Source organism: Pararge aegeria, chromosome 5 (genome assembly GCF_905163445.1).
Source record: "Pararge aegeria chromosome 5, ilParAegt1.1, whole genome shotgun sequence".
Classification (NCBI taxonomy): Eukaryota; Metazoa; Arthropoda; class Insecta; order Lepidoptera; family Nymphalidae; genus Pararge; species Pararge aegeria.
In genome coordinates this window covers 8,981,449-9,003,128 of record NC_053184.1, presented here as the reverse complement: position 1 = coordinate 9,003,128, position 21,680 = coordinate 8,981,449, and the positions used below count along the sequence as shown (strand labels likewise).

Sequence of the window (21,680 nt, the reverse complement as noted above, 5' to 3'; positions counted from 1 at the left end):
TTACATGCTGTTATGTAAAATAAACAAAACCAACGAAGCGAAAGCTACAGATAGAGTTCCCTTCTACCATTGTGAAACTTTTATTCATCTATTAGCGAGACCCGCGACGTCGTTCGCGTGGATTAAGGATTTTTATACATAAGGAACCGGGATAGAAGGTAGCCTATAATCTTTTCCATGTCAAAGGCTACATGCATGCGAAATTTCATCCAAATCAATTCAGCCGTTTTTGCGTGATTGAGAAACAAACATTTACACTTTCACATTTATAATATTAGTAAGATTAGTAGGATTTCTTTGGAAATACTAGATGAGAACATATTTAGCTGTTGAAAAACATTATTGCACTACCATTTATAAATCACGGAGCACAGTACGATTGGTCAAAAAAGTTTCAGTTTGATCTTGTTGAAGCTCTTGTTTCAGAATTATAATGGTTTGAGAATTATAATGGTTAGCTATTGCTCTAGTTCTACGTCCGCGTTTTTTTCAAACCCCGTGGGAACCGTTTGTTTTCCGTGGATAAAACGAAGCCTATGTTACTATCATATACAAATCTAATTGATTCATTGCTTAGCGAGGGCGTGAAGGACATACAAACGAATAAACAAAAACACTTCCGCATTTATATTTATAGTTAGGATTTTAGAGTCGTCAGGGTGTGCAATTAAAAACTGTAATTTAAAATGATACCTAATGCTTGTATTAAGCGACGCGGTGGTAGTAACCCCCCAGAACTACGTGGCTGGGACTAATACACCCGCAGAACTTATTGTGTCGTTTCGTTTGTATTGTAGCAAATTCAATTAAAATTTCCGAACAATTTGCGTTAACATTTTTTTTGTAATTTTGTTTGCCACGCGATATAGTTTCACTACGTATATTTTCTATGAATATTTTTTTTCATTTACTAGCACAAGAAATACTGCGAGACTGTTAGTTATAAAGGATTAAAGAATCCAATATCTATTACCAGAATGGGAGCTCCCTACACAAAATTTCGCTAAGATCGATTAAAATGTGAAGGCGTACGTAGTCTATGTTTTGCACTTTCCGGGAACATTATCTTGATATATTTCCGGGATAGCGCTAACCCATCTCCAAGATGCGCGCTATATTTTCGCTAAAACTCATCATGATTGGTGCAGTTGTTAAGCCGAACATAAGTAGCAAACAAGCAAACCCATTCATATTTATAGTATGAAACCAAAATCCCACCTGATGGCAAGTACCTACACACTTACACAGGTTGCTTAAGAAGGGACACGCTTAACTAAAATATGCCTATTTAAGTACTTTTAAAGCTACCCAGTTTGTAAGAATCAGGAAAAACCCAGACCCTAAAAGGCCGTTCCAAACATTATTGTCATATTATGAGAAAATAAGAAATCGCTTCGAGCGAGTGATTGAGATATTTCAGACACACTTTTGACGACCTCCCTCCCTGACCCAACGGTGAGCGTTGTGAATTTAAGTTGGAGGTCCAAGTCCCGGCAGGGGCCAATTTGGGAATTAATTATTTCTGTTTTTTCTCTTGTCTAGTCTGGTGGGAGGCTTTGGCCGTGGCTAGTTATCACTCTACCGGCAAAGACGTGCCGCTAAACGATTTTGTATTCCGGTGCGATGTCGCGTAGAAACCGATTAGGGGGTGACTACCATACTCCCTAAAAGGCTAACCAGCTTACATCTTAGACTGCATCATCACTTACCAGGTGAGATTGCAGTCAAGAACTAACCTGTAGTGGAATAAAAAATATAAGTACCACCAGCTCGGTGTCTTATGGTGCGATGCTAATATGGCGAATAAGGGTAATCTATATATATAAAAGAAAGGTGTGTTAGTTTCACCATTTATAACTCAAGAACGGCTGCTCCAATTTTTATGATAATAGATTTTTTTGGTTTTCTCTTAGAACGTAATAGGATAATAAATATTAAAATATAACATCCTTAAAAAAAAAATGACAAGCGCTACGAAGTTTTCGGGACAGCTAGTAATATATAAATATGAAAGTCATATACAGAACATTGACAAACTTGTCACATAACTGGTGGAAAATATTCCTACTATCTCTTAAAATAATGTACTTTTTTCCAAAAAATTACAGGTTTTGTTTTTAATTTCAAAACAACTGCCTTTATGTAATATATTGTATAGTTTATAAAAGATTACACGCTAAATTCAGTTAAATGTCTAACGTTTAATCTTCTTTGCCCTACGAATTCTCGGAAATAACGACATGAAAGCTCCCAGCGGCTCTTAATGCTCTATCATGTTACTCATAAAACGGGCATTAGAAATCAAAAGATCAACTATAGAATAAGCGGAGCTAATTAATTTGAGAAGCACTTGTAAGCCATTCAAATTTTCAGCGAAATCATCTATTCTATTCAGAAATCACAATATGCCCGTTTTTACTAACAATGAACAAGGCAATACCTAAATATGTAACGCCTTATCTAAAGAGATTCCTAGGCATACATCAACCGTTCACCAATAGTTATCACCAAAGAGTTGGTTAAACACTTTTATTTTTAGCGAAATCATCTATTCTATTCAGAAATCACAATATGCCTGTTTTTACTAACGATGAACAAGGCAATACCTAAATATGTAACGCCTTATCTAAAGAGATTCCTAGGCATACATCAACCGTTCACCAATAGTTATCACCAAAGAGTTGGTTAAACACTTTTATTTTTAGCGAAATCATCTATTCTATTCAGAAATCACAATATGCCTGTTTTTACTAACGATGAACAAGGCAATACCTAAATATGTAACGCCTAATCAAAAGAGATTCCTAGGCATACATCACTCGTTCACCAATATTTAGTAAAACACACCTTTCACCAAGGCATTCGATTTAAGAGCATTAAACTCAGAAGTAGTACTACGTAAACATAACTACAAATAGGTACTTATTGTTCAAGATTTACCAAGGCACCTTTCACCAAGGCATTCGATTTAAGAGCATTAAACTCAGAAGTAGTACTACGTAAACATAACTACAAATAGGTACTTATTGTTCAAGATTTACCTGCCTATTCTAGGTGTGCTATCCCGTGTTAAGCCTATCAATTCATCAATTATAATTATTACTACCAAATAATTACCTGAATCGTAAATACGTTCATCATTTAATATCAAATTAACCAAGCAATTTTAGAAAATTTAGCACGAATTATAGAATGCGATACTTAAGTGACCATAATATTATAGCCTGAAATAAAAGGGTGAAGAAGTCTTATAACAATCTGATTGGTGGGCGCGGTGTTAAGTTATCTATACCAACTAACTTATAATATTATTCAGGCATACATACAAAATACCTATTAAATCATCAAGTGCCATTACCCCTATGGCCAAAGTGCAAATAAAATAGGTTAGCTTTTCAATCAATCTAAGCCGCTAGTTGTCCACAAAGTTTTAATAGATTGCCATCGATGATAGAGCCTGCACTTACCGTAATAACTTGCGAGATTGATAGGTTTTATATTTTATACATTTTGTTTTTGTAAACGAATTTTTGCAAATTGTTTATTAATATAGGAACAATATATTCGTAAAAGTTGAGGATGATGCAGGTAGGTCTAATGCTCGAAATTTGAAAATTGAACGTACTATGAGCGTTTCATTTTTAAATTTCAAACATCTCAAAACTTATTGAGTGGCCTACGTATGCAAAATTGACATTTGCTTTATTTTATTTCAATAGATAATAATAGCATTTCAGTATGAAAACAAGCTTTTTCAGCGTGCGCTGTCTTAGTAAGGCTTCAGCTTCCTTTCCGGGAACAAAGTTCGATCCTCGGCACCGCACCTCTTTTCTGAGTTATGTGCGTTTTTAATTCAAGCAATTAAAATATCACAATATCGCTTGCTTTAACGGTGAAGAACAACGTGTTGAGGAAATCCGTACGTCACACAAGTTCTCCATAACATTCTCAAAGGTGTGAAGTCTACCAATCCGCATTTGGCCAGTGTAGAGGAGTACCTACGGGCTAAACCCAAGATAGATAGCAATATGAGAGGAGACCCAGAGACCCGTGCTCTGTAATAGTCCGTGCTAACGAGGTGATAAAGATGATTGCAAAAATATAAATTATCTTTGGATCTAAAACAAGTCCGCGGAACCATATACCTATCTCATATAAATAAGTGGTAGATATGTTGTGTGATTGCTTAAAAAATGCACATTTATGCGATCGCAGGAATCGCGATTAATTGGCTGTAATTTTTTGAAGAGTTCCGTTGTCTATCTCCGAAACTCTTCATTAGATATATTGTATGAAATTTAAATGGGACCATTTCGGAATAAACTTTTATCATACAAAAAAAATAATATTGCAAATACATCCTATAATTCGTCGGAGTTATGCCCGAACATATACAACGTGTAAATGAAAGCCGAAATAATACTTCAAAGGCTTTAGTCTGTACTGTCTCTGAAACTTATCTGTGAAACCGAAAACTTGTTAGTTCTTAAGTAAACCTCTGCCATAGTTTTTACTCAAATAAATCAGATACAGCAATATAATCACTCACATTCAAAATTAAATTCATTTGACTCCTGTCACTGTATTTGGTACGCGTCGCGTACCGTAGGTACGATGCGCGTGTCGGTATTTTATCTTCAATAGTATTGTCATACGTAAACACTTACTATCTTTTAAATTCGTTTGTATGGAAAAATAGATACGTTTCTTTTGATTTAATATTTTTAAAGGTGATTCCTTATGAAATATAGTTATGCTTCCATCAATATTACTTCGTATTTCTTTCTGTTTTCCTCCTAATTGATAACCACCTCCGTTTTGAAGGAAGTCGGTTAATATAATTAATTTCCTTATCAAGACAACGTTACATGTAGATAAACCTTGCCCTGTAAATCATGTTTTGGACACAGCTTATGAGATAATGTATAATTAATCCGCGGGGGTAGGTTTATAAGCTCTTTTATTGTATTTGTTCCGATCCATAGTCAAAACCAGTAATCCATGGGGATCCGTTAGTTTAAAATATTTTTAAATTTTGTTATCGACAAATTCATTTGAAATGATATTCGTTAACCACTTATAAAAAGAACTAGTTACGTACCTAAGTAGTACAATCTTCCATAAATTTAGGAACAATAACATGACGTCGTTTGATAAGGGTTCCGAGTCAAGTACAAGTAGCAGCTGTCGGGGTGTTTAGTATATTTGGTATATCAGCACCATCGCGTCTGGCAACAGCTTTGATCTTCCTTAACACTTCTAGTCCATTATATTTGTAGATAGGTATCTACCTCTAAAGTCCTCATTAGAGAGGCCATTTTTTCCTAACTACTGTGTATTTTTAGTCCAAGTCCAAGCTTTGCTAGGTTAACATGAGACATGAGCTTGAGAGCATTTTTAAAAGAGGCTCAAGATATATTATGAAAGTTGAAAAGAGATGTTGAGTTTACAATGGATAATTGTTAACTCGAACAACAAATCTCTTAACAATAATTAAGAATTATTCATGTCAACAACTCCTGAGGATGCTCCGGTTACGGAGCGAAAGGCGTAGAGGGCACATTGACGAAGATCTGTTTGGTGTGGAGTATAAGTATTGAAGAAATTATAAATTACACCACAGATTCTCCTGCTTTTCGAGGAGTATAGCAAATTAAGGTTAATTTTCATAATATATCATGGATTTCCGCAAAGTAGCGCCTGCTTCTATCCAATAGAGGCACAAGAAACACAAAAAGGAAACATTGATGCTTTTCATTTTGTTGAAAATTTACGACCTTCCTGACGTACTGGTGAGCCGGTGATTATATAATTTCTGAATTTGCTTGGCTATAATTTATAATTTCTGAATTTTCTCTGGTGTTCTTGTGGAAGGCTTCGGCCGTGAACTTACTGACAAAAACAACTATTACCACCCTACTGACAAAGACGTGCCGCGAGATATGGGTTAGAGTTGAGTTTAACATAAATGTCATACCCCTAACAGTATAGCCCGTTACCATCTTAGTGTGAAAAGCTAGTTAAAATAATAAGTACCTAATTGAATTAAAGAAAATCTGTTTGTGTTGTCATTTGAAACAGAATCCCCAAACAAGTTCTAATTTCCGTCCCAAAAACCGATTTAAAACGGTTTGCAAATTTACTCGACGTTGCTCGAATCGGTGTGGATGGCTGTAATTATTGTGGTTTGTACTAAACTTGCACCGACAAAAGAGCCATTGAATCGGTTATCATTATCAATCAGGTAGGTATTTAAGATAACCCTAACGTGATTAGGTCTCAATGATAACGGGCAGTGATTTTGTTTATTTGTGTTTATTCTAGCCCACAGTTTTAACATTCTCTAGAACTCTGTTCTTTTTGTATATCCGTTTTTGAACGCACTAAACGCGCAGTTAATCCACTATTTTCCACGGACTCGTCAGTCAATTTATTAGGTCCTATCCTGTGGATTCTGATGACTTTGCAGTTTGCATATTGAACAAATGATTACGATGAGCCACTAGGTATCTAATTCTTTTTTTAAATGACTAAATATGCATGGCCGGAAACCGATTTCTAAGTATTATCAAGTTTAGTTAGGTAAGTCAGTAATAATATTGACTTAGTCTTTCTAAAGCTGCCCGCACTCACGTCAATATTATTGTCAATAATCTACATATTGACGTATTGAATAGTTGAAGTATTGGTAAAAAATAGAGTCAATATTGTGTTTTGTAATCATGACATTTCGCTATTGTTACTTACACATTTTAAAGTTTTAATATGTGATAAACGACTAAGACACCGGCAGAGTGATTACGTGTCTCGCGACAGGTTTGCGACAGGCGTAAATCTTGCAATCACTGCTGTCAAACGTCACTTTTGTTTATTTATTGTATGGCAAAGTGATGTTTGACAGCAGTGATTGCAAGATTTACGCCTGTCGCGTGATATGTAATCACCCTGCGGGAGGTATCTATGTCCATGTAGGACTAAAGTGAATCGATAATGCAGTCGTATTTATATCAAAATACCCACCAACTCAATATCATGAACATTGGTTGTTAAACAAATATAAATTAAATTGTGTCTTGAAAACTATTTACTAAAATTATTACCGTGTTAATGGGAAAATCCTAATCAATTAATCAATTTAATAAAATAAAAATCAATTTAATAAAATATCTGACAAATTCTGAATTTATAGTTATCAAAAGTTTAATTATTTACCCACTTCATGAATTAAATTTAACATATGTTCAGTAAGGTAATTAATAAAAATATTGATTAAATATTTCTGTCTCCGTTGGTATTTGTGATCATTAGGATGGTACCATGCAAATCAGTGGGTATCTTATCTATATGAATATAGGAACCTTTTAAAGTGATAATGTGTCACTAACTGGGACCTAGTTATACTGGTGTTTGGACGGTCTGTAAAACTTCTATAGTGTAATGTTTGCGAATAAGGATGTCAGACTAAAAGTGAGATTTACAAACCGGGTGTCGCTAACGTCTGTTATTGTAACCTACACATAAAATTGGATCAACAATAAAGGAATTTGTGTCGTAAGTAGGTAGGTATCTATAGATATCTTTATTTGAGATGTGCTCCAGATAACTGTAGTGGTAGATTAGGAAGTAGAATAAAATAATACTATAAAGGGTATCTAGAAGTTATGATAAAATAAAACATGCAAGATGGCACACACCTACCTAATATAAGAAGCTAATATAAGTCAAATTTAAAGGAATTTTGCAATGGAAAACTATAGCTATCAACGTGAAATTCAGCTAAGCACTAATCGCGCAGAAAACATGGATTTTTTAAGGGTAAAAAGCTACCTATGTATTAATTCAGGCAGTGGCGTACACTTTATATGTGCACGAATGCACTACCTATGCTAAAAACTTCATACAACTTATATAAAAGGATTTTTTTTTAAATGTTGTTCGATCTCCCTGCTTTATGATTACCCTACCACTGAATAATATATAGGATAAGTGGTATGTTAATCTCACAGTGCATCCCATCGCAGAGGTTCTCCCAATCACATCACGCCTGAAGGTTGGCTTGTAGCAGAGATCAGTTTTAGTTCTTCATATAGGCGTGTCGTTTGAATTCTGACCACAAAATATTACATAAAGTACATAAGTAAGTTTATTGCACTACAAATTAGCCCAGTTTATACTACAATCTGTTTATGTAGATGGTAGCGGGCTTACCTGTAAAGGGGCATGGCCATAAACCATGGCTAAGTGACAACTGGCACGCCTTCGTCGGTAACATCCCATAGGTAAATCTTACTAGGAGACGTCGATGCTCCAGACCTTCATAACCACCTGTGTTGTACCTATACGTGCCCCAAAAGCTAATAACTTTCGTCTACGAAAAAACAAATTGTGCGCGGTCCCTTCTTGTAGCACTGTTGCACGGAGCAAAGCAGGTGCTTATGCTCCTTGCAACAGTAATTACGACAATGCAAGCGGGATAGGTATCCCGCTCGCATTGTCGTAATTCAACGCGCTCTTGGACAGTAATGCTCAATGGAATCTATTCTATGACCGGACCGGCGGACAGCATTGTGTTGTTGAGGGTCTGAGAATATTGAATGTCCTTTATTTAAATATTCGTAAAGTACCACTTTAGTACACTATATTAATAAAATCTTGTATAATTTTTAATGTCACCTTTACTTAATTTTTGTTATAGTTATCAATAACTAATGTAGTTCGATCTAGTTAGTGTAAGTGGCCCTGCCGTACTAACATGATGTAATAAAATTATAGGTTTGTATGTGACTAGACTAGACACGATTAAACAGAAGTGATAGGCACCTACCCACTTCATCAATCATGCTACAGCAAGTTTTTTTCCCCTATAAGTTTTTACCCCACAGTCTGGCTAGTGGTGGGACAAAAAACTTTAAGGAAAAATAATCAGGTATAGGTAGGTACAGCAGTCTGTAATATCTAAAATTATATGTAACAAACATCCAAATAGTTCCTGCATATTTTCAAGTCCGTGAAATTCGCGGATATGTACTATTTTAAGTAGTACCTAGAGGTTTTCGTGACTGACCTCATTCGTGGAAATTCTACCGCCATGCTTAATTCTGTCGCTAAGCATCATTGTTACAAACGGAAAGGCGTGTGGTTGCCGGTGTAACCTACGCCTCAGGATATTGGACACAGGGCGACAGGTTCCAGGACGCGTAACTTGCATGCCCTGTGAAGAATCTTGTCATGTTTATAGGCAATGGTATTCCACTTACAATCAGGTGGACCATCTCCTTGGTCCGTCAATCATTGCTATAAAAAATGATTTTTACTTGCAATCTTTTGGTGTTAAGTTATTTTATTTTATAAGTATATTTACTAAGAGCACTAACAACATGCATATTACACGTTTTTAAACATAGCACACACACACAACACATAGCATTGACAAATCGTCATGTAAACTTAATTTCACAAAAAAATTGTCAAAAAAATTAACTCACCGATCAGTGTTCGGTGAGTTTATTCCTAAAAGCTGTTGGTGAGTCATGGAGAGATATCGATGCCATGAATCTTTTTAGATATCTCGTTGTATTTCGCACAAATACGTATAATAGGCGCTTTTTTTCCGAGAGGGGATTTAAATTTGCATCTTCTGGTGTCGGTACACCTTCTGGTGTCTCCTGAATTATGGAAACGGGCTAATCTGTTAGAGGTATGAGAGTTCAATGAAACCTATACAACTTATCGGTTTCTACATCGTACCGAAACTCGAAATCGCCTTGCTGCACGTATTTGTCGATGAGGTTACTAGTACCGGTCGTAGCCAACGGAGCATAATATGACAGTCCACTGTAGACTCGTTAGAATCCTCATTCAGCTATTGTTATATTTATGAAGTGCATTGTATCCAAAATCAGTGAAAACGCCCCGCGCTCGTGTCAGTACACCCCCCACTGAATGTTGCTAGCTCACAAAAATTTTCCTATTTTATGGTAAGCGTTTAGAAAATAAGAGGTAAAATAATTATTGACAACTGCTAAATGGTATGTAGTGACTGACCTTTTTTTCGAGAAGCACTATAGAGTGGAGTGATTTTTAATACTTTAATATAAGTCGTGAACCTACACGATTCATTTATTTATTTATTTTATTTATACACTTCATTTGTACACTTAAAATAGAAAAAAAAACAATGGACACAACAAGAAGAAACTTAAAAAGTAGGATACAAAGGGCGGCCTTATCGCTTAGTAGCGATCTCTTCCAGGCAACCATAGGATTAGGTAAACCAAGGGAAAGCGCAGGGTTACACAGGCGAAAAACTTGCAATCACTGCTTTCAAACGTCATTTTTGTTTACTTATTTATTGAACGGAAAAGTGACGTTTGACAGCAGTGATTGCAAGATTTACGCCTGTCGCAAGCCTGTCGCGAGATACGTAATCACCCCGCCGATTGATAGAATAAGAACGGTATGTTCTCTTCCAGCGGGTTCGGCTATAATCACCACGCTGGGCGGATGCGTTGGTGATCGCAATAGATGGTTGTAGTAGCATAGAGAATTCTACTTCTCGTTCTCCATTATAGAAGCTGAATATGGGAAAAGTTGGCGCTGCCTGTGTCCAGCAGTGGACGCACATTGGCTAATGATGATAATGATCCTGATCTACCGTCACCACACGACATTAGGTACTCATACCAAAGGAAATTCTGAAATTATCAGTTCACAAATTGCCCCCACGGGAATTAAACACAAGGCGCCACTGTGCCAGGGACAACAGTAAGATAAACAAATTACATGTTATTCCATTCTGCCAACTGTAGAGTTTCAATAAGGAAAGTCTTTGGATATTCCAAGATAACTGGAACGATACCTCTGAATCATAACAGACATCATAAAGATAATTTTTCTATCCCCATTTCAATTGCATGTATATTATTTAAAACAGCAGTAACAGCAGCTAAATATGAATCGTAATTTCTGAAAACGGCTTACGAAAATACTAAGCGAGCGATGGTATTGTGGCTATTATACAAATAGTAGGTAATAAGTATTATAAAGACAGTGTGGCACTTTTTTGTGGCACAATTTAACTCTTCGTGTTTTTAGTCGCACACTTGGGATAAAATTAGCCCACTCAGTATATGTATACACCCGATTCATGCATTTTTTGCAAAATGATGATTGGTTAAATATTACTGTATCTCATTAGTGGTCGACTTATATTTTAACAATGGTATTTTGTTTGTGCGTACCTACAAATACCTAAATGAAGATTGAGCTCACCGCTGCTTTTAAGGAAAATATCATATAGGTAATGCCCAACTAAATAATAAATACCCAACTGCCTCGTTTGTATTTTAGTGGTAAGTTGGTTATAGGTATGCCGTATGCTCTAATACAGATTATAGGGTTCGATGCGCGGTTTGAGCCAACAATTTTTAAAAATATTCAGTATAACTAGTGGCGTGCAAACTCGTGGCTCGGAGACGACATATTTAAGCCGCCGATCCCGTATGATCACTAACATTTGATAATAATAATTAATCGTTAAAGCCCAGAAACATGCATTGGAACGGCATGGTGGGCCTATGCTCTAAAACCCGCTCTCCTATAAGAGCCTGGACTTGGATTTTGATGATTATTTTTACTTCTAAATGTTCATGTCTGATCATGTAGAATCACTTGACTACAACACAGTCCTTATGAAAAGTATAACTACAGTTTCAGGTCAGACCTAATACATCCACAATCATCAAAATTATATGGTTCTAATTGTTTGTCCTCTTAGATAGCAAAGGCAAAAATATCTTTAATCAAATAGACCCATAGATGTATTGCTTGTATATATAGCGCTTAAATTCAAATTCAAATTCAAAATTCATTTATTTCAAGTAGGCCTAATATAAGCACTTTTGAAACGTCAAGTCTGTCTGTTTGTAGTGATTCTACCACCGGTTCGGAAGGCAGATTCTACCGAGAAGAAGCCGGCAAGAAACTCAGCAGTTGCTCTTTTCCAACATCAACAATTTACATTTTGTATTTTAACATTCATTTTTCTATCTTGTGAGAGCTGAAAGCGGAGCCGGATGCTTCCAAGCAACCTTGTCATTAAAAAATTCATCAATTGTATAGTAACCTCGCTCTAATAAATGTGTTTTAACAAATTCTTTAAACTTGTGCATTGGCAGGTCCAAAATCACCTTAGGAATCATATTATAAAAGCGTATACTCAATCCCACAAATGATCCCTGTACCTTACGCAGACGATATGCAGATGACACTAATTTATGACCATTTCTTGTAAGTCGACTGTTTATGTCCACTTTTTGTGTATAAAGACTAATATGTTGTCTTACAAATACTATATTGTTATAAATATATTGTGAAGCTACAGTAAGTATGCCTATTTCTTTAAACTTCTCACGGAGGGATTCGCGTGATTTAAGTTTATATATTGACCGTACAGCTCTTTTCTGCAATATAAATATAGTTTCGATATCAGCTGCTTTACCCCATAACAAGATTCCATAGGACATAACACTATGAAAGTACGCAAAATAAACTAGCCTAGCTATTTCAACGTCAGTAATCTGTCTAATTTTTCTGACTGCGTAGGCAGCCGAGCTTAGTTTACCCGCTAGTGAATCTATATGGGCACCCCACTGTAGCTTATTATCCAAGGTCACGCCCAGAAAAACTGTGGAAGTCTCTATTTTTAGTGATTCACCATTTATCATTATATTTTTATCAATTTTCTTTACATTTGGTAAGATAAATTCGACACACTTTGTTTTTTTTGCATTTAAAAGTAAGTTGTTAACTGTAAACCAGTGCGACACATGCGACATAACACGGTTTACTTCGTCAGAGTTATCTTTACTCCTATCAGTCTTAAAAATTAGAGATGTATCATCTGCAAACAATACAATGTCGCATGTTCCACTGACATGGTACGGTAGATCATTTATATACACTAAAAATAGAAAAGGACCCAAAATCGAGCCTTGTGGGACACCCATTGAGGTATTTGAACCCTGAGACTTTGCATCATTTATGCAAACTCTTTGGGTTCTATTGCTGAGATAAGAGGCAACCAAATTTAGTGCAACGTTTTGGATACCATAGTGGCTTAGCTTAAGAAGCAAGGTTTTATGATCAACACAATCGAAAGCTTTAGATAGATCACAAAAAACAGCCATGGCGTTCTGTGAACATTCCCAGGCATCATAAACATGTTTTATAAGTTTAGCGCCTGCGTCCGTTGTGCTACGACCTTTAGTGAAGCCATACTGCTCAGGGTGTAGTAAGTTATTTACATTAAAATGATATAAGAGTTGATTTAATATAATTTTTTCAAATATCTTACTAAGAGCTTAGGTCATCTGAATCATTTTTTACTTTTTTACTAAGCATTGTCACTTCAAGGGCTGTGGTCTGAGATTTACAGTTCAAGATCAACTAACTTTAAAGAAGATTAAGTCATATTATTTCTTCAAATATTATTAAAAAATATATATAAATATTTAATTGAACCTAGTAATTGCACTATGTCGTGTGGGGACGGTTAATCGGAAAACATTTGTCACCACCCCTTCTTTTCCCATCTACTGCGATCACCAAACCGTCTGCCCATCGCGGTGATTTCGGGCAAACCCTATTGTTGGGCGAGGGCCTTATTGGCCTTAGGCCTCAGCTGCTATATAGGCTATTGATAAAACTACATTAAAGTGGGCAGAATGTAAGAACCCAATTCCCAATTTAACCGGTTTTAAACAAAATAAAACACAAGAATATCTGTTATATGCAATCCGCATTCACTTTTATTCGATACAATTAATAATTACCTATCATTATGAGGTGCCAAATAATCAATACTCAATTACAACCACGCACTTTAAAAACTAGCTAGGGTTTCTAGGTAATTCCTCATGCTCCTACTAGGTTCCCGTAAACCCGTTAAATGCCCGTAATCGATTTCTGCGCGGAATTCGGAATGCTGTCGCTTGGCGCACATTTTATTGTGGTAACTAGCCACAGCAAAAGACTCACCAGACCAGACCAGTGAAAATTCAGAAATTATATATTCCCAAACCGCCTGGCCGGCGATCGGACCCGGGACTTCCCATATATAACACCATTGCGCCGGGAACGTCGACGAAATGTGTAGAACATGGTAAAAACACTGGTCACAATCCGACAACAGCAAAATGGACCAGACCTAGGAACTGTATCATGTCTTGAGAAAAAAAAAGGTACATATACCTATATTGTAATATTTATATTGTTTATCAGAGTTTACTTAATGGATGTTACCAGTAGAACCCAGTAGGAGAATCTGGAAGCACTCATATTTTCACCTTTTATAGCATTCTTTAGCTACTAAGGAACGCAATAAATACTTAAATAATCTACAATAGTATTAACCTAAAGGTACCCACGGAAGTCTAAAATTAGATACATTCAGGTACGAATAACAGACAATATGCTTTATACGCATCATTATCACGCCTTGTATCTAATCGTTAGTGGATTTAGATGGCACTGTGGCAGTATTTTGTTGTAGATAAAATTTAATTACGGTATCGTCGACAACGTTCCTAACGTATTCGTACTAAAAAATAAACACCCGCGTGCAGCACTGTTTACGTCCTTTCGAGAACCTGGATTCGATACATGGGTCATTTGACTGTGTCCGGCCCAGTACCTTGGAAAATTTGTTAAGCCCTCGCTCTTGGCTATTTTTCAATAACGTGTGATAATAATCGTAAAGCCCGTCAACCGTAGGGTAGTGGGTCTACGCTCTAATACTTTCTCCTATGATAGAACCTGTGCCCAGCAGTGAGACTAGGATGATGCTCGTGATGATCGATTCACGTGTTAGAAGTGAAACTTCTTAAAAAAACTCTCATTAAAATCGCGCAATTTGTATTAGATAGGCACTGCTCTCTTCTTCTCTCTATCTACGTTACATCTTTCTAAAATTTCGTCGACAACGAGGACTGTACCTAAGTATAAGATTTACTTGTTCTGAGCCATTGGAGACTACCATTTCGATACTAGAAACTACTACAAATCTTATACTAAAAGTCCAGTATTAAATACTACAGTATGCTATTTTAATTGGAGACGTGTCCTGTGGCAGTAAATTGAAGCAATTACATAAGCACTTAACGCAAAGGGCGACAATTGACACTGTTTTTGATCCCTGAATTTGACCTGACGCTTACAAGTAAGATTGGGGAACATAGAAATCTATAGAATAACCTTTAAAACACTGGTTTATATCGGTACTTTTAAATTATAATTATAAATATTAAAATTACTTTTATGACTAGTCAATTGTGTTTAAAACATTAACAATGCCGAAAATTTATCTCAGATACTTAATCATTGATACATTTATATCTAAGAGAACGAAGTACATACTTTTTGACCATTACATACTATAACATAGATATGCTAGTAAGTTCTGTGGTATATTTAATTAAAAAAGAAAAATCGATAAGTGACGAAAGGTCATGCTGGCCTCCTACAAGTTAACTATAATACTATCGTTTAGGAAAATAAATGGACTTTAAACCTTCGTAACTTTATTACCAATAATGCAGGCGAGAAAAAGTGGGAAAATGTTAGCCCGTAAAACCTCGAGGCCGGGGGGCATGGAAACAACGTCAGCATTGCTAGCATAGACACAAGACAAACTATTTATCTCCCAATTATTTTCACAAGGAATCAATTTTTTAATTTATACTTGTCATTGTTCCTATGCCTATTTGTGATATGGAAAGTGATTAGGAGAAGTTTGGCCTCGTTTAATTTTACACAAATATTATTTGGATACTATTTTCATCCTGAAGCCCATGCCCATTTACTCTCCGAAGTGAATAAAACAGTGGGAGACGATAAAAAATGTATCCTCCCCCGTGGAAAAAATGTCTCCTTTCACTCTAGCCTAGCCTAGTGTAGGGATATGTAAGAAATCGGGGACCGCCAGCAGTAGGAAAAAAAGTTACACCATAATATGCGAATAATACTTTTACAAACAACTAAATGCTAGGAGACCAAAAATAATTAAAAAAATTACACTATTAATTATTACACACTATCTTAACATCCTGTATATTAATGTTTATTTTGAACATTTAATTTGTTTCAGTATGTTAACTTTTAATCGCTAGTTTGACTAAAATTGCCTGTCAGTTCTTTGCGAGATCGTTTTCGGTTCGTATTCAAATAGGTATTGATCGATGTCAAAATATTTTTTAACTATTGACTACACAAAACAATTTTATAAATAAAAAGAGGTAATGACAGTTCTTAGTGATTAGTGAACTCCATAGAAAATCAAGGCCCAGATTGCTTAGTTAGAAACGTTCTAAATTCTCACTTTTAGGACGCAATACAGCTTACATCTTTTCATCTATAAACATCATTATTTACATAGTTATAATAAAATTCAAGGCCTGAATGAACTAAACAAAAAACACTATCTTGATTACGAAAATGTTCCTTTTCCGGATTAAATTTAAGTACTCATTCGGAGTACCCAATACTATAATCAATTTTATATTGATTTATTGCAATCGAGTGCCCGAATACGATAACAATTTCAGAAAACGAACATTTAGGTACTGCCAGCCTTAGTCACATTTTGTGCAATATAAAGAACTTGAGACAACTGTTACAAGACAATTTTTAAATATACAAATTATTACATTCACTATACAATATTGGTCTACCGTAGTGGCGTAAATACACATATCCTGGCGATGTGGTCTGTGTAGCACTTCGCGGTGGCCGGGAAATCCATGTAATCTCCCGAGTGACGCATAACTTAAATTATAATGATTTAGAGAACAACCTTGGGCTTCTCAGCGTAAAAGATACAAAAATAAAATTGCCGCCCAAGATAACACAATCAAATTTACGCCACTATTCTGTTGTACCTACCTACAGAATATGCCATTAAATAAATTAAATGTACTCTTTAATAATAATAAGGTATGCCTACTCTTTTGAAATGTCCCAATAAAAAAGTTTCACTCAAAAGTCTGCCAAGATTAAATTAAAATTCTCTCTCTTTAGTCGCTCCCTCATGACTGAGGATCGTGATCACTGGTATGGCGAGTAATCTTGTCATATAAGATCTCTCTCCATCGGGTCGGGTCCAAATTAAAATTATGCACTAAAAATCTTTAGATTTCGTATGTTACTCTATACTTTGGTGTTATAAAAAGGCGTCTAAGAAGTTTTTGAGTTATAGTCTAAATCTAAATTATTTTAAAGCGATTGCCTCCTACATAATAGAAGACTCATTATTCATTAAAAAAATACTAGAATAAGCGTTATCGTACTAAACCTATTCGTAGATCGTTAGATACCTGTAAGTGATAAAGAACGGAAACGATTGCGTCGACTCAAGTATGATTTCTACACACTATAAAGAACTGAAAAGAAAACACAAATTTTGCAGCACAAAGGTTTTTTGAAGCAAACTATTTATTATATAACGAAAAAAACATATTTTAAATAGACCGGTTGATAAACTCATTATTCCATGCCTTGTATCGCTCACTTGAGTAAAATATAACACAAGAATTGAAAGCATTCAAAGATGGTCTTATTAATAATTTAATGCGATCGCGCTTATCATTTTCACCGATGTTGATTGACGTGCGATTAGCACTTGATCAAATCTTCTCTATACGCGCTAATGACATCGCTCGATCGACAAATCACGCGTCTTCGAAAAAAGATCGATAAAGACATATTTAGTTCTTAAGGACAATTAATTCGCTCTTATTTCTGCTAGATTTATAGTTTTCTTCTATTATCGGGTTCGGACGACGATAGTCGCACTTCGTCGTGCAGAGATCGCGCAACCGACTAGTCTTACGAGTAAGATGAGACAATAGTATTATCAAGATTATTTAGATTATTAAATCGCATATTCCGTTTACCTATTACAGAAATAATAGAAACAAATCAGACTTTTCATTTTTGTGAACGCTATTAAAAAAGAAATGCAAAGGTATATCAGCTTTATTTTGTGTGCTATTCACTATCTCACAAATCTGTAATTTTTTTTTATTAGTTAAGTACATCCATGAAGCAAAAAATAACATGTTGAAAAAGTAAATCTGTAAAAAACTCAATCTTTAAAGATTATTTATTGTGAATATTCAAAAATCATAACTGATTACTAAACTGACGATTTAAACAATCGCTATAGAATTGCAAATTATTATATAATATTTTGTGCTATATTATCATGCTTTCACATTTATATAATGTGCTGATTTGGGTGTTTTACAACTATTTAACATTAGTGTTAAAAGCCCTACTTACAAAAATACTTACCCACATATAAAATATTAGATAGAAACATAACAATAACAAACTTATCAAAAAATATGTCTTCCTTAGGAGCCAAAATGTAGAACGGAAAATACACATACAAAGATTTCACACAAATGTTTACATAAGTATAAAAATAAACAACATTTCAAAGGATGGACCATTCTAGTAAGACATAACTAAAAAATATTACTTACAAAACTTAAGTCTTTGGTAACAAAGAATAGGTGACTGATCACTTGTTCATGTTCAATTTTTGATATAAAAAGGAATCACATTATAATTCACTCAAAATTCAACATTCATAAAATGAATAATAATATTAAGTAATTTGTGCAATATAACTGCTTTGTGTTTTTTCTTTTAAACTAATAATCATACTGTGGTTGGAATCTTGACTTCCTTGTTAACAATGTAAAATTTGTGTTTTTTGCCTAGCACACCCCATATAACTGCAATATTTTCAATTACAATATTAAATGGGATTGTTGCTAATGCACCTCCAACAAACATGACAAACTTAAGAGGGCCAAATCTGTGTATTGGAAATGACTTAATAACACCAAATATGTACATGTAAATATTTACAGCACCTATAAACCCACATATTAAGTCTAAAAGATGTGGGCAAGGTATGGGACAAAATGCAGCAAGTAAAATATTGCTGGTAGAAAATGGCAGTGTGACCCAAGAATAACAAGATATTGCTAGAAAAACCTTATTTACGAGAGGTATCTCTTTTGAATGTACAACTAATAGAATACCTTGAATCCACCGTTTTCTTTGTTGCATGAAATCCCACAGTGTAAATGGGGATTTTTCCCACATTTCTCCTTCAACAAAATTGAATGTATAGCCTTGAACGTAAGCTTTCATAGCAAAGTAACAGTCTTCTGCAACTGAACCATCAAGACCATTATCAAAAGATACTTTCTTTTCTGCACACACCTAGAAAAAAAAATATCATTAACATTTATGTAAACTATACTATAAATATATATATGCACTTGGATAATAATATAATATACCCAAAACTTAATGGAACCCAAAATTTATGGAACTTTCTATAACTAATTATGGGTATAATACCCACTTTTTGTTTTAATATTATAGGATAATTGAATGATGTAAATAGATTCATCTTTTTATTTAAAACGGAAAAGCTTAAAAATAATTAAATAGCTTATTAGTAAGTTTCAAGTTGTATTTTTCGAAATAATCATTGCCCTGCTATATGACCCACCTATGTCTATCACAATAGGTTTGTTATAAAAAGTAAAAATAATATTATCACTGGAAATAATTAAATAACTAATCAGCAACAATAATATAATGTTGGCATATTTAAATTACATGATTAAAAAGACAATATATAATAAATAAATAATAATTTAAAATTAAAAAGTATCCTATTAATGAAACCACAAGAAGGAGTAAGTATATTAGACATAGTAATAACTTCTATATATAAAGATGCAATTTTTGTAAACATATACATATATACATAATGATACATGTGTATTATCAGAATTACTATTATCTACTGAATTCAATTATTCACTGATTTTGTAATTTAAAATATATTGCATTTTTGTTAATTAATATTTATATATCAATAACATGTAAAATTTAATTGTAGCATCTGTATAACTGTTTAGGGCTCAATGGGTTTAGGGTGTTATGGAAACAATGACAAATGCAACTTTTTATCACAGAAAACCAACTGTTCCTACAGGATTTGTAAAAACAATATATAAGAATGCAAGCATCAGCAAGTAATTAATTACGTATGTGTAAAACTTACTTGGGTAACAACATAGGATCCTTTCCAACTGAAGAGTGGCTTGTGAAATATGTAGAACTGAAATCTGAGCTTTCCCATATCATCAGCAACACGAAAACTATCAGCCAATGTTGTAAGCCAATTAACTATATGATCATTGGCATAAGTAATAAGACCTTGTCCAAATTGATGTTGACCATCTAGTACAAAGTTTAATATACCTCGAACAGAGTTTTCTGTCAAAAGAGTTTCTTCATCCAAATGTACGATCCAATCAGTATCTGCTAAGATGTTAACCTTGTCTTCCAAACAGTATTGCAGTGCTCTTGATTTGAATAAAGCACCAGTTTTAGTTTTGTACTCAGCAGGCACAACTACTTCTCTTACTCTTCTATGTTTAGGCAGGTTTATAGCTTTATCTGTTACAACCTCTATCATGAAGTTCTCCATACCAACATCTAAACATGTATTCATATTTTTTGTTACATTGTCTCTCACTAACTTAGGGAAATCACCTCTAGTTACAACCCTTATACAAATAAATGGTGATAGTAGTGGAGATCCTTTTAATTTAACTTTTCCTGGGAATGCATTAAATAATGTCAGTCCACCAAAATTACAGAGGACTTGAGGTATAGTAAGCAATGTTAAAAGCCTTAATATATACAATGTTAGGGTTCCATAGATGCCATATGTTTCCCAAGGATCAACATAGGGTTTTTCTTTATCATCTAGATTTATAGCCCCCGCAAACACCAGAAATAAAAATATAAATGATATAAAAAATGTACAGTGAAATAAATGTTGCACTCTTCCTCTAAGCATTCTGAAACAAAAATACAGGTATTGATCGATTTCTATATTTTTTTTATAAAAAAGTAATTCGCTAAATATATTTTAGCAAGTTCTTATTTTCCTATACTCCTATGAAGTATCAGCAATGTCAAAAATAAACGGTAGGCTTAACAAAATATTTTAAATTTTTTTTTTTTCTTTTCCACTTAGTCTCAAATCCTTATTAAAAGAAGCCTACTTATCTTCAGCCAAATATAAGTAAAACATTAAAATTACTTTGTACATACATGATTGCCTTAAAAAGTCCACCAAATATCACAGTCCACTGGAACTATCAACTATGTTACACTGTAAACACCCAAAAAATATTTTAGGCACTGGATTTCACATTTAAATATTTTGTCTATCAGATTTTTTGCAAATGCAATGCAAATAATTTTATTTTATTAATATATATTATTTCATGAACTTAGCACACACCCCACCACACAGAAATGAGTCCATGAAAAAAAACCCAGATTACAGATTATTTAAACAAAATAGACCACAGACCGTTAACCCTGGATAAACGGATTTCACCAATGAGAATACAAACAGGTTCGAAAAATGTCACAGACCCATAAACGCGAAAATATAACGGAGATATCCAGTGAAGTATATCGACTTCAAGTTTCAACTTCGTTGAAGTATATCAACACCGGACTCAGTATAGAAAACTAGCACAGGACGAAAAATATACTATTCTCTAATAATAAAA

General features: G+C 34.5%; 1 protein-coding gene across 1 annotated transcript; it reads right to left on the bottom strand.

The window, feature by feature from the left end:
* Positions 1-13,779: 13,779 nt before the first annotated feature.
* LOC120623711 (beta-1,4-mannosyltransferase egh) lies at positions 13,780-21,406 on the bottom strand. The gene is made up of 3 exons (XM_039889893.1): positions 21,211-21,406; positions 20,150-20,954; positions 13,780-19,293 (listed from the first exon to the last, which is right to left on the bottom strand). The coding sequence occupies exons 2-3, from the start codon at positions 20,951-20,953 to the stop codon at positions 18,721-18,723; spliced, it is 1,377 nt and encodes a 458-aa protein (XP_039745827.1). The 5' UTR covers position 20,954; positions 21,211-21,406; the 3' UTR covers positions 13,780-18,720.
* Positions 21,407-21,680: the final 274 nt, after the last annotated feature.